Raw genomic sequence first — 13,552 nt, 5'->3', positions numbered from 1 at the left:
ACAACCAATTATGAAACACTTATTAAGGTGTTTTGTAGCCCCTCAACATATGCCACTTTGTGAATAGAGAATTTCCCATTAGTTATCATGCCATAAACTTTAATTTCTCCAAGTACATTATTACCAAACTTTACAAGACCACCATTCTTCAGTTCTCTGTATTCTCTCAGCTGCTCCTTTCTTCCTGTCATGTGACGCAAACAATCATTGTCGATATACCATTATGTATCAAACTATTAGTCACATATAATCTACAAAAATTAAGCAGATTTAGGAACCCAAAGGTGTTTGCATCCTCGTGAGCCTTTTTTAGTAACTGGATAAGCAATAGAGAGCTCAATCATATAAGTTCGTTTTTATTAAGGTTGTTTGCTATTTCTTCTTTATTGTGAAGGCCTTAATATGATCATCTTTCAAATTAGTTTTTTTATTCTTATTTGATTCAAAACAAACTTTTTCTCTTCCTCCTTAGATTTTAAAGTAATGTGAGACTCTGAAGCAACCTTTGCCTTCCCTTTATCTTGTCGCGAGAATTTGGAAGAGTGCGAAACTCCTGGTTTAGAAACGAAGGTGGTTTTGGGAGATGATTTATGATTTGAATGAGAAGTAGTTTTTAAGACAGTGGATCTATGATGAACTGTGTGCTTCAGATCCTCAGGGCTGTTAGACTGACGAGGTGAGGCGCTTTCGGATTTGCGTGCGAATTGGCCTTTCGGCTTTTGGAATTGGCATCTGATCCAACATTCGTCTGAGGATGGAAACGCTTTTCATGATGAACATAGTTAGGATTCCTTAACCTCCAGAATTGCTTTCGTTCCCGTAGATTTTTCTTGTACCTGGCATTTCGTTGATGTTTTTGGGCTACAAACTATTCAGTAGATTTGTGAACATTCATTTTGGCCCTTGTCTTTCTCACATGAGTGTCTTCATGAACTGAGGAATTGTCAGTGGGATTATCCTTGGTACCACTGGAACTTCCCTTTTCGTAGGTGGCATTAACCTTATTCAAAGGTTCAACTACATAACTTCCTTTAACTCTCCAGTAAGTCTTTTTAGAGAGACCTACGGTTTCATCTACATTTTCAATTGGGGCAGACTAAAAGCAGGCATAGCGTTATAAGCTTTCTTTTTCTGCTTGATTTCCTCAAGCTTGCGAAGATGCTACGCCTCATCATATTCTCCCTCCTTCTTCTCGTTCATTCTTCTCAGCATGCATTCCTTAGCCAAGTGATTCTTGTCGTGACAATAGTTGCAATCATAGACTAAATCACCTGCAAGCTTTTTCTCTTTCTTATCTTCTTCTTTATAAAAACTATTCACTTTATCCTCTTTTACCTTTTCTGAACTGTAGCTTCCCTGCTAGTTTCGATTTTTAAAGGAAACTTTTTCTTTGCGGATCTTTTAGGATTCGACACCATTAGAGCGAACTCTTCATTCGTCAGTTCACAGTCAGAAAGGTTAGACTCAGCATCATCCTCAACAACTTGTTTCCCCTTTGCAACTAGAGCCAATGTACCCATGCTAGACACAAATTTTGTTTCTTTATTCACTGCACTTTCGTGTGATTTCACGATCCCTACTAGCTTTGCTAACGTATAATTTATGAACTGCTCGTGAGCTTTCACCATTGAAACCACTGACATCCATTCCAACCTTAATCCATTCACGAATGTTACCTTATGATCGATGGTTTCTCGTCCAATCCTATGCTTAATCATCATTCTCAAAAGATGATTGTAGCGATTGAACGTTTAACTCAGATTTTCATCAGCATTTTGTGCGAAAGCACCAAATTCAGACAACAAGAGCGTTTGAGTAGAATGCTCTAGATCTGCATTTGTTGAATAAAGCTCTTTAAGCCTATCCCATATGGCTTTGGCTGTATCACAAGAACTAACAAGAGGAAACGTATTAGACTGCAATGCGAATCTAATGATTCTCATTGCTTTGATGTTGCTCTGCAGCTTGTCTCTCTCATCTTGAGGAACTTCTTTGACATCAAGAAGAAGTCGATTAAGGTCGGTCTGAGTTTTAATCTCCCTTCTTGTTCCAGAGTGAACAAAACTTCTAATAGTAATAGCTTGCCAGATGAAGTAACCATTATCTTCTAAACCTAGAACATAATCTTCAAAGTGAAGTGCCCAGACTTCATAGTCGCTGGGAAAGAGAATGGGAATCCTTGTTGTTGATCCAGTACTGTTGATGGAATTGATTTGAGAATCGTCGTGCGACATTTTAACAAGATTTTCGAAACCTGTTCAAGAATCAGACGTCTAAAAACTTAGGGTAATATTGATATTACAATGACAACGTCAAGAACACAGAGATGACGACCGAACAAGATCCAATATTATCGGAAACCCTAATAACTTCTTTTGACAAAAGAATGCGTATAGATTACATAGTCTCCTGCTCTGATACCAGTTGATGAGATTAAAATTTAAAATATCGATAAGATTCAAATAGGTAATGCAAAAACACAATGATAATCAAACATATATCGAATCATTAAAAGTCACACCTGAGTTTCACTTGATGAAGAATTTCAACTGTAGAGGCGTGATTAGGGTTTACAATGATTTACAAAGATAAAAGTGTTAACCTCGTACGGTGCATGCATGCACTATAAATACATAAACCCTAATTAATAAGATGGTTGGACATGTCCAAATCGTATACATATTGGACTAAATACAAAACAGCCCAATGATGCAACACCTAACACCCAACAGAGCTGATCTGTGTCCGGAGTCATTACGGACTCGGGGTTGAGGCAGACCAGATGGAATCGATCTAGGCTCGAAGTTAATATGGAATCGGGGTTGATACAGACCCGATACATCTTTGTATTGTTATATATGTTGTATGTGGTATTTTGCAGGAACTCACTAAGATTCGTTCATACAGATGTTGATTTACTGTGTTTCATGTACTTCAGATGATCGCGGGAAGACAAATGTTTGATTGTACACATTCACCTACAGTTTCTGTGATTCTGCGTGCTTTGATACTCTCATATTTTGGGATGATTGTATTTGATACTTATGTTTTTCATGACATTGTTTTTGGGAAACAATATTTTATCCTTAGTTAAAAATAAAAAAAATTGTTTTGAAAAATGGGAAGTCTTACTGATTTCTATCGAACTCTCATTTTTGTTGAATTGTAATTTTCAAGTGTTGAATATAACTTAGGTTTCTTAAATCAAAAAAAAGTATTAAAAACCCCTCTCTTTAGTTATATTGTTATTTTATAAATATTTATACGAAAGATTTTTATTAAGTTGCAAACGGAACTAGTCTCCGTGGATTCGATCCACTTTCCATTATACGTTATCTTGTGTGTAATATCTAGGGTTATTTAGTTTGTTGGCACCGACAACCATTGTGGGAATCCTTTCTTCTAATAATCTTCACACAGAACAATTGATTTTAATAAGAATCCACTTAACCCAATTGAAAGAGCACAAATTGTTATTCCATCTGTATCCAACAACAATCTCACATACTTGACAGCAAAACCGCCTCTACTGTCATCTCTCCATGTACAACTGTCCGCGCAACCTGAAAAATGGAAATTCACAAGACGATTTATCAAATCGGAAGGTTGGTTAGCTTCTCGACCCCTCATCGGTTGCCTCAACCAAAACCAATTCCGTTGAGCTTCCATACTGGGACTGAAAATCACAATATCCATGATTAAGCAATCTTTATTAATTTAATGACATAAAGATTAGGACATCTATCTTTCAAAGAATGCACCACACCAGCCATCATTTAAAAAAAATGTTTTCTCCCTTTCCCACTAGTCTTTTGAAAGTATTCACCCAATTAATTTCTCTATCTTCAAACTCAATCTAAATTTAAGAAATGTTGAACCAAACACCTTTTAAAGTTTTTTTAGGCAAGGTTCCATCAAGCTTAAGATTATGAATGAATTTAACGCAAGAGAACCAAAAGGAACCGTCTTCATATATTAGTCTCCGTGATCATTTTCGAGAGAATAATAAGGTTGGCCACATCCGGTTTAATAACCACATCCCAAACAACCTAATTAAATATTATTTTCTGATTATCACCTCCCCTAAAAACCTTGTTCTAAATTCTAATAATTTCAAACAAACTAATAGCTCATGAACAAATATTATATAATTATAGATAAGTTAAAGTGGTAAAAGTGAAACTTAAAAGGGGCCTTAATGTAAATTCATCTAATCATTATTGAATTGGTGGCCCATAACACTATCCCTGCACTCTATGGGAAAATGAATGGATAAGACTTAAGTGCTCTATTTTTGCAAAAAAATCCACAAAATTGACATAGAAGAAAACTGTCGCTTTAAGTAATGATTGATAATTTATATCAAAGAAAAATTGTGTTTTGCTTCTTCCACGTGGCTATAAAAATAGAAAGATATTATGTATTAACTGCATACTGTCAACAGAATTTTGAAAAAAATGGAGAAGGCTTCCATGGGTTCTTTACAAAAGAAACCACATGCCTTGTGCTTACCAGCCCCAGCACAAGGCCATATAAACCCCATGCTAAAAGTTGCTAAAATCCTCCATTCCAAAGGCTTTCATATAACCTTCGTTAACACCGAGTTCAACCATCAACGGCTCCTCAAATCTCAGGGCTCCGACGCCCTACATGGCCTCCCTACCTTCTGCTTCGAGACGATTCCCGATGGCCTTCCTCCGTCACAGAACCCTGATGCCACGCAAGATGTTGAATCCTTATGCAAGTCCTTCGATAAAAATTTTATGGGTCCCTTTAAAAGTCTCCTTACCAAACTGAATGCTTCATCTTCTCCGGTGACTTGTATAGTGGCTGACGCTGTTATGGGCTTCACCCATGATGTGGCCAGCGAATTTGATATCCCCGAGATAGTTCTATGGACCAGCGGTGTTGGTTGTCTAATATGTATTCATGAGTATCCCAGTCTTTTAGAGAGAGGTTTAATGCCACGTAAAGGTAATTATACACTCAATTTTCTTCGAACATCAGATATATGTATGGATGTATGCGTTTATACATATATACATTCATGTGCGTATGCACTTTAGTTTCTAATTTCATCAGTTTTCTACAGATTCGAGTACTTTAGTAAATGGGTATTTAGATACCGTGATAGATTGTGCACCCACCATGTCTGGTTTACGACTAAAAGACATGCCTTCATATTTCAGAAACGCCAGCTCTTTTGACGAATACATGGGTGAGTTTTTGTGCTTACAAGTAGAGAGAGCAAAAAGAGCTTCAGCTATCATCATCAACACCTTTCATGAACTAGACCATGACCTTTTGGAGATGCTTTGTTCGATATTTCCTCCATGTTATGAAATCGGTCCTTTAAATTTACTAGAGAAGACAATTGTTGATGAATCTGTAGCATCACTCAGTTCAAGTCTCTGGAAAGAAGAAGACAAATGTTTGAAATGGCTAGAATCTAAACAACCATCTTCAGTTATTTATGTGAACTTCGGTAGCCTCACAGTGATGACATATGAACACTTAGTCGAGTTTTGTTGGGGACTTGCAAAGAGCAATTATTCGTTTTTATGGATAATACGTCCAGACCTCGTGAAGGGGGACTCTTCCGTTCTTCCAGCAGAGTTTTTGGAAGAGACAAACAGTAGAGGGATGTTGGCTAGTTGGTGCCAACAAGAACAAGTTCTAAATCACCCAGCAATCGGAGGGTTTTTAACACATAGTGGATGGAATTCGACAATTGAAAGTATATCCGGTGGAGTCCCAATGATTTGTTGGCCATATCTTGGTGACCAACAAACAAATTGTTGGTCGTGTTGCAACAAGTGGGAGGTTGCCATGGAGATTGACAATGATGTAAAGAGAGAGGAAGTTGCGAAGCTTGTCATTGAGTTGATGAATGGAGAAAGAGGGAACGAGTTGAGGAAGAATGCAATCGACTTGAAGAACAATGCCGAAAAAGCATGTGCCTCTCCTTTTGGTTCATCGATTGTTAATTTGGATAAAGTGATTCAGCTGCTACATGCATCTACAAAATAACTCATTATCTATGATGCATGTGTGTTTATCATATTATAGACCATTTGATTGCTCAAAGTGATCGATGTTGTGTTGTAGATGTAATTTTATTATTTTGCCTTAATTTGGAAATCGTTCATGTTCTTAGGGTTGATGTGACATTTTTTTTTTTTGTAAACAATATAGGAACAATGTTCAAGATGTGTGTCCTGATCCTCGTGTACAAGAGTGAAGTCCACAGTCTCATTATATCATCTATGTGAGGAATCATAAATGGATCCGAGTGCTTATTATAATAAAATATTTTGTTATTCTAATGAAAAAATAAGTTTAATTTTTTTTATCATGTGTTATATATTAAAGCTTTTAATTAATGTCATTTACTTATAAACCTATTGATTATTTATTTTAAATTTAAAATTTTAAATTCCCTACTTTAATTACATTAAAAAAAATTAAAATGAAATTAATAAATATTATAAAGTCATATATTTATTTAAATCAACGATTATAACCATCCAAATATCTCTTAATTAATAATTTATTTATTTATTTTTTAAATAACTGATTCATAATCTTGGGTTTTTACTTTAATTAATTTTGTAATTTTGTTTTCCACGGGTTATAAACTAGTATCTAAATAAAAAAGAACAATGTTCACTCATGATTTAAAATAAAACTTTGAGGAAGAAAAGTCGAACGCGCCCCTCTCAAACAAACTCCGGTAGAAAGAACGATGTCTTTTCTTAGACGTTAACTATAACTTTCAAGTATAGATTTTACAGGCTCTCGATGTAATCAACAAATTAAACATTATTTAATGAAAACCTTAAAATTAATACTTTAGAATAAATGTTATTAGGTCTTTACAAAATCTTCCTATACTAATAAAAGAATAGTTATTAATTTCACTTGTCATTTTTTTCATAATTTATATTTTCTTTTCAAATGCTCTATAAAAATGACACTTGTCATTTTCTCATTATTTTTATTTTTAAAAAAGTATTGATTTTGATAATAAATTAAGTAATTATTTATTTGATCACTGATTTTTAAGAGAAAATTAAATTTGTCTTGAATAAGTTCTAATTATGATTATCAATAATAAATTGTATTTTTGTATTAAAAATTCTACAAAATCATGTTTAATTAATAATTTATTGAAAATAATCGATTGAGAATTATGAGTTTTTACTACAAAAAAATAATTATTTTTGTAACCGTGGTTCCCACAGGCTATTGCTAGTGAGTAATAAGGCTGAAAGGAGTCATGCGAACTCCATATCAGCTCCACCAAGGGGAAGAATCCAGAAGAAAGGGGTGGGTTGCAGAGTGAGAAGAAGAAAGGAGGGAATAAGAGATAATGAAGAAAGAGACTTAGCGAAGAGATGTCGATTTACCCTTTCGAGCTCGGCATGCCGAGTTCAGGGGCGGTGTTCCTCATGTTCATGTCATTATTGTCGAGTAGTGCTGAGTCCCACTCCCCATAGCCTAATGTAAGAAATTCCAAATCATTTAAGGTCAAGTTAGCCGAAATGCTAATTCCCAAATCTATAATATGAGAGGTGTCAAGCATAAAACGCATACAGCTTGACCTTTTAAGTACCATCCTAGTTAGAATAAGCATACACTAATTAATGTGACCATACGACCACTTTTGCATTAAATTTTAACTTACATGTATATTTATGATTTATGCCATGATGTATGTCAAGATAACACAACCGGTCCTTCAACTAATGTAAGATATTAATATGGATTTTTTTAATGGCGATATATACTTTAATCTACTCTTAAACTACCACTTAAATACTCCTATGTCTTAGAAGGGACTTAAACACTCAACACATGATGATATCTCACCATACCATTAGACAAAAGTCATGTTGTTGGTATGGATTGTAGTTATCTTTCATATTAAATGAAGTACTATTCAAGACATAGGAACTTCTTTTTGCGTTAAAACATCATTATCAGTCTTTCTGATCTCGCTATCAAAATTGATGGCAACATAACAAGAAAAAAAGGACATCATGAATTTTCTAATGTGTAACATCCCAAAAATAAAGTTAAAATTTTTATTTTTTAAAACCAAACCAAAAATCATAATGTTTACAAAACATACTTTCCAAAAGTTAAAATCACAAATCAAAGTATCCCAAAATCAAATCTCATAAAATCTGAAGGATGTGTACGATCAAGCCTTCGTCTTGTCCCGGTCATCTGAAGTACCTGAAACATAATACTTAAACTATAAGCCAAAGCTTAGTGAGTTCCCCCACAATACTACACACAACCAAAAAATATACATATTGCATGTTGGGTTAACAGTCTCCCGATTGGATTACCCTAGCCACAATCTCCCGATTTGATTGCAACTCTGACCCACAATCTCCTGATTGGATTACCACTGGCACACAATCTCCCGATTGGATTGCCCGTCTTTGTTGGTCGACTGCACAAAGCAATACAGCCTCAACCCAGTCATACTATGTCAACATATGGGACATATAAACATATAACTAGCAAGTACATGTAATCATACAGATCTACCAACCAAACATATAATCAGCATAACATTATCCTATATACCAAGATACATAGCCTAGGGGGTTGGCATTGGTGCCTTCGACCCATGAGTACGATGGGGATAAACTCATTGCACAGTTTGAAATATAGTTGAACAGATCACTGCTCCAACCGCTGGCTCTACCGGTCACCTATACAATAAGCAATGACCTAAACTCAATCTACTACTCTGTTTACCCAAACTGCCCTAAGTCAAACTTGGTCAAAATCGTGTTCAAGGTCAATGTTAAAAAGTCAAAGGTCAATGAAAGTCAACATAGACTATGTACGCCCTGTGTACTCAGTCACTATGTTAAGCATAGTCACGATCCATCCAGATTACGAGGTTCTTGGCTAGTACGTGTATCGTACCCCCTGGTACGCCTACCCTACTCGGCCTGAATTTACTCTTTTATGTTAAGTGCTTAATTCATTAAGACTTAACGTCCAAATCTCAGATCTAGTCCCAAATAATATTCTAAGTCATAAAGTTTTCAACTTTATGACTTTGCTTGGCTAGAATGAGTCCAACAACCAAACCTTAACTTAGTACAAAACTAAAACCTCATAAATCATGCATAAAGAACAGAAAGGGACCAAGATCACCTTTTAATAATTTCTAGCACCTAAAAACGTCTGAAAGGACAACGCTTATGGTTAAAGTAAGCCATACTCATGAACACCAAGCTTAAGGGACCAAAAATGAACACAAACTCTAGGCTAGCAAGATCTAAGCAAATAACTCATCAAGTTTCAAACTTTATACCTTCAATAGATGCTTGAGGGTGAGATACTTATGGATATAGGTTACCTTAAGCTTCCATGATGATTCCACTATCTTCTCCTTCCTCCAAGAACACGAAATACACACTCTTAAACTCAAAATGCTAATACAATGGATTAAGGTTAGCAAGGGTCGATTTGGGAGATAGAGGCTGGTGAAGGAAAGGGTGTCGAGGAGATAAAGATGCTTAAATATAGCTCAAACCCTAAAAATTAGGGTTTCCCCACCCCTAGGCACGTACGCCCGCTGTACACTTGAGTACGCCCAACGTACTAACATAAACACGAGCTCTTCATTAAGTGAGCTATAAGACAAATTTTGCAAGAAATTTCATACTAAGGGGTAGATATGGAAAATACATGGTATCGAGGTGTTATAATTCTCCCCCACTTGAATCAGACTTCGTCCTCAAAGTTCGATGTTACGAATAACTTAGGGCAGTGCTCTCGCATCTCTGCCTCAGGTTCCCAAGTTCATTCAGAACCTTTCTGAAGCTGCCACTAAACTTTGACCATTGATACTACCTTGTTGTGAAAGGCCTTTGTCTTCCAAACTACAATCGTCACTTGCATCTTACCATAATTCAGGTCATCATCAACCTGAATATCATCTAAAGGAACAATTATTGAATCATCAGCCACACACTTCTGAAGTTTAAAAACATGGAAGGTATTTTGAATATGATTGAACTCCTGAGGCAGATCCAATCGATATGCTACCCTGCCTACCATCGTTAATACTCGAAACAGCCCAATATATCGGGGCCCCTACTTACCCCTCTTCTTAAAGTGTATTACACCCTTCTAGGGTGATAACAACTTGGAGCAACGTTTGTTGGCATAACTCTTCTATCGAAACTGAGCTATATGTAACCTCTACCTAATCTACTGGATAAGCTTTGTCGTATGGAGTACTACATTGGTCTTTTCCATGACCCTATCACCGAACTGTCCCTAACAATATACGACACTTCCTCCAATAAAGAAGCTTAAATGATGGGGCACTGATACTGGAGTGATAGTTGTTGTTGTAAGAAAACTCAACCAGAGGAAGGCAGGAGTCCCAACTCCCATTAAAATCGATAACATGGGCTCTTAACATATCCTCAAGAGGACAAGTTTTCAATTTTGGGGGTTGTCTGGCAGGACAAGTATTTTTGTCTTTTGATAACATGGTCATTTCTATTTCTGCAATGTTTTTTTTCTATCCCCAGGTCGTTTATGTTGGTCACTGGTGAATATGTGCCCTTATTTTTCCTTGCTGAGGCAATTCTTCCCCACGGGTTTATGTTGGCGTTGAGGGTCGACTCAAGATAATTATTTTCTTGTTTCATAAGGAATTAGGTGTTTTTGCTCAACAAGCAGTTTTTGGGTAGACGATATAGCCATGTTACTAGATTTTCCCAGCTTATGACTCTAGGACCCGTGTTTACTTAGGGTCCTTTGGATCTATTATGGGAGATCATGTTATGATCTTGGGTTTTGTCCTTTCTTTGGGTCATAGATCATTATTTCTATACTGGATCTTTCTATTCAGTTTTCTTTGTTAGGGTATCCCTTTTTAGCTAAAGTTTACTAACTACCATTTTTGGAACTTTGTTCTAAGTCCCGAGTCTTAGAGGGTCGCACTCGAGTCTTAAACTTCTAAGTCAAGCCAAAATCATCACCTCGAGGCATTTGGGAATTTGGTAATATTTGTGTCAATGGAAAGGTTATGATCCTTTGAAGCCTTTATTCATGTCATTATCAGGAGCTATGGCTCTTTGGGATTAGTTGGCATGTTTTAGGGAAAGGTTATGAGCCTTTGAACCCTATAATTTCATTCTCGTAACAGTTTCACTTAAATGATGTATATGATTAGTCCTTGTTACCATTTGGTAAATGTTCACAACCTCTTATGTAAATGATATCAAGTTTGAGTAGTAAAAAACGTTCTAATAGTTTTTTTATAATCAACTTCCTTCACTTCATTAATAGTGTTTTGGAAACAGCTACATTGTTTGGTGAGTAAATAAAAAGAGATGACTACATCATAACATAAACTAAGGCATGGGTCTTAGGCTAGCCCACTAGGATGTGATTATTCGCTTGGAGTTTGATTACATTGCCCTTGTCCCGAACGTGTTTTGTATGGGCTTTTCTCCTTGCTCTTGGGGCATGAACTCCTCTTTGATGTGCATCTACAATCCTGCTCATACACTCCCTGGGAACATCCTTCTTATTGAACCTGCTCATGTCCGAATGTTATCTCGTCCTGTTGGTGTTATCACCAAAAGTTTGGTTTTCGCAACGACCTGCTTGAAAACCCAAGTGGTGACATTGTTTTATGTCTCTTTTCAAGTTGTAAGGCACGTCTCCGATGGGGGTGGTCCTATGGTGCATGTGCCCTGGCACCATGGATATTCCACAGGCATGCTTCCCTGGGGTTTAATTATGTTTCTGCGCGTGTTGGGGTTTAGCATTCCTCATTGAGTTGTCCTTTTGAAGACGATTCTCAGATCCCTTCGCCCCTTGGTTCTGTTTGCCTGGTTCCTCTCTGGGGGCGAGTGGTTTTTGTTTCCTATTCACCTTATCACAACTCCCAGGCCTCCCTGTGCACCGTTATTTGGGGAATTGATAGGGAGCAGCTTGTATAGATGGAGATCTAAGCACGATTTGAACATGTCGAAGGTTTTCGGGGCTTCGGTGATTTGTTGTGGGTTGACCTCTTTTTTTATTTTCTTGCAGAACGATGTTGTGTCGGTGTTCGTAGTTTCCTCTTGGGGATCATGCTCGACCATAGGATCTTTAAGTGTACGTGTCACTATTTTCTCTGTACCTCGATGTCTCCAGACCTTGTTATGTGTTTTATCTAGTGGCTGAGGGGTCTTTTTGGTTTAGCATTCCTCGTTGAGTTGTCCTTTTGAAGACGATTCTCAGATCCCTTCGCCCCTTGGTTCTGTTTGCCTGGTTCCTCTATGGGGGCGAGTGGTTTTTGCTTCCTATTCACCTTATCACAACTCTCAGGCCTCCCCATGCACCGTTATTTGGGGAATTGATAGGGAGTAGCTTGTATAGATGGAGATCTAAGCACGATTTGAACCTGTCGAAGGTTTCCGGGGCTTCGGTGATTTGTTGTGGGTTGACCTCTTTTTTTATTTTCTTGCCGAACGATGTCGTGTCGGTGTTCGTAGTTTCCTCTTGGGGATCATGCTCGACCATAGGATCTTTAAGTGTACGTGTCACTGTTTGCTCTGTGCCTCGATGTCTCCAGACCTTGTTATGTGTTTTATCTAGTGGCTGAGGGGTCTTTTTGGTATTGTTGGGTGGCACATCCTCGCTCGAGATGGAATGAACGATACACTCCTGTTTGCACCCACAGTGGTTTCTTATTGTCGGATGGTGGGTGAGTGCTCATGCTAATTGCCTTTACGATTTTCGACGTGGTCGTGTTGCTGCTACCACGCCCTCCCCCCCCCCCCCCCCCCCTTCCTGAGATTTTCTTTAATCAAGGCATTCTTTTTCCTGTCATCTTGGTCTCATGTGGTAGTCATCATGATCAGATTCTTCTTCAAGTGATGACTCGTTGTTCGTTTCTTTGGAATGTTTACTGTTTCTAATGTAGAGATAGTTTGGCGGCATTTTGTTAGGTTGAGTGCAACGATTGTGGCTGACCATGTGCTTGTGCTAAACTTTACCTTGCCGTAATTTGTTCATGGTATAGCCTAGAGCTGAAAAAGCGATAGTCGTCCGAGGAGCGTGTCATCGTCGGTTAAGTGACGTACTACTAAGAACTCTATTACGCTTGTGGTTGTTTCTTTATAGTCATGGCTGACCAAGGTAAGTGGGAGGTTAATGGTGCCCATCGTCCATAGCTGATGTCCCGTCATCCCGATGAGTGGACCCCTGGTTGAAGGTTTTAGGCCTTCTCCCTAGGGGCTAGGAGTTGGTGGAAATAGTATTCGTAAAGAATGTCGGTGCTACTATCGTTATCAATTAGCACTTCATGAATTTGATTTTGATGCATGTATGGCATTATCACGAGTTGATCCCTAGGATTCTAGCTAGGCACTCATGGGTCTTTTAATGAGAAGCTGATATTGAGGATGTTTTTCAGTAGTACCTCGATAGTGTCGTCTGCCTCTTCGCACTCACTCCACTCGTGAAGTTTCCCGATGGTAAGAATCTCCTCCTTAACTTGACGTTTGTCGGC

At 37.6% G+C, this 13,552-nt stretch overlaps 1 protein-coding gene across 1 annotated transcript; it reads left to right on the top strand.

Annotated features, from left to right (window-relative positions):
• The first annotated feature begins 4,412 nt into the window (after positions 1–4,412).
• LOC111901926 (7-deoxyloganetin glucosyltransferase) lies at positions 4,413–6,214 on the top strand. The gene is made up of 2 exons (XM_023897783.3): positions 4,413–4,974; positions 5,093–6,214. Exons 1-2 carry the CDS (start codon positions 4,458–4,460, stop codon positions 6,028–6,030), a joined length of 1,455 nt encoding a protein of 484 aa, XP_023753551.1. The 5' UTR covers positions 4,413–4,457; the 3' UTR covers positions 6,031–6,214.
• Positions 6,215–13,552: the final 7,338 nt, after the last annotated feature.

This window comes from Lactuca sativa, chromosome 6 (assembly GCF_002870075.4).
Source record: "Lactuca sativa cultivar Salinas chromosome 6, Lsat_Salinas_v11, whole genome shotgun sequence".
Classification (NCBI taxonomy): domain Eukaryota; kingdom Viridiplantae; phylum Streptophyta; class Magnoliopsida; order Asterales; family Asteraceae; genus Lactuca; species Lactuca sativa.
This window is presented reverse-complemented; position numbering and strand designations above follow the sequence as displayed.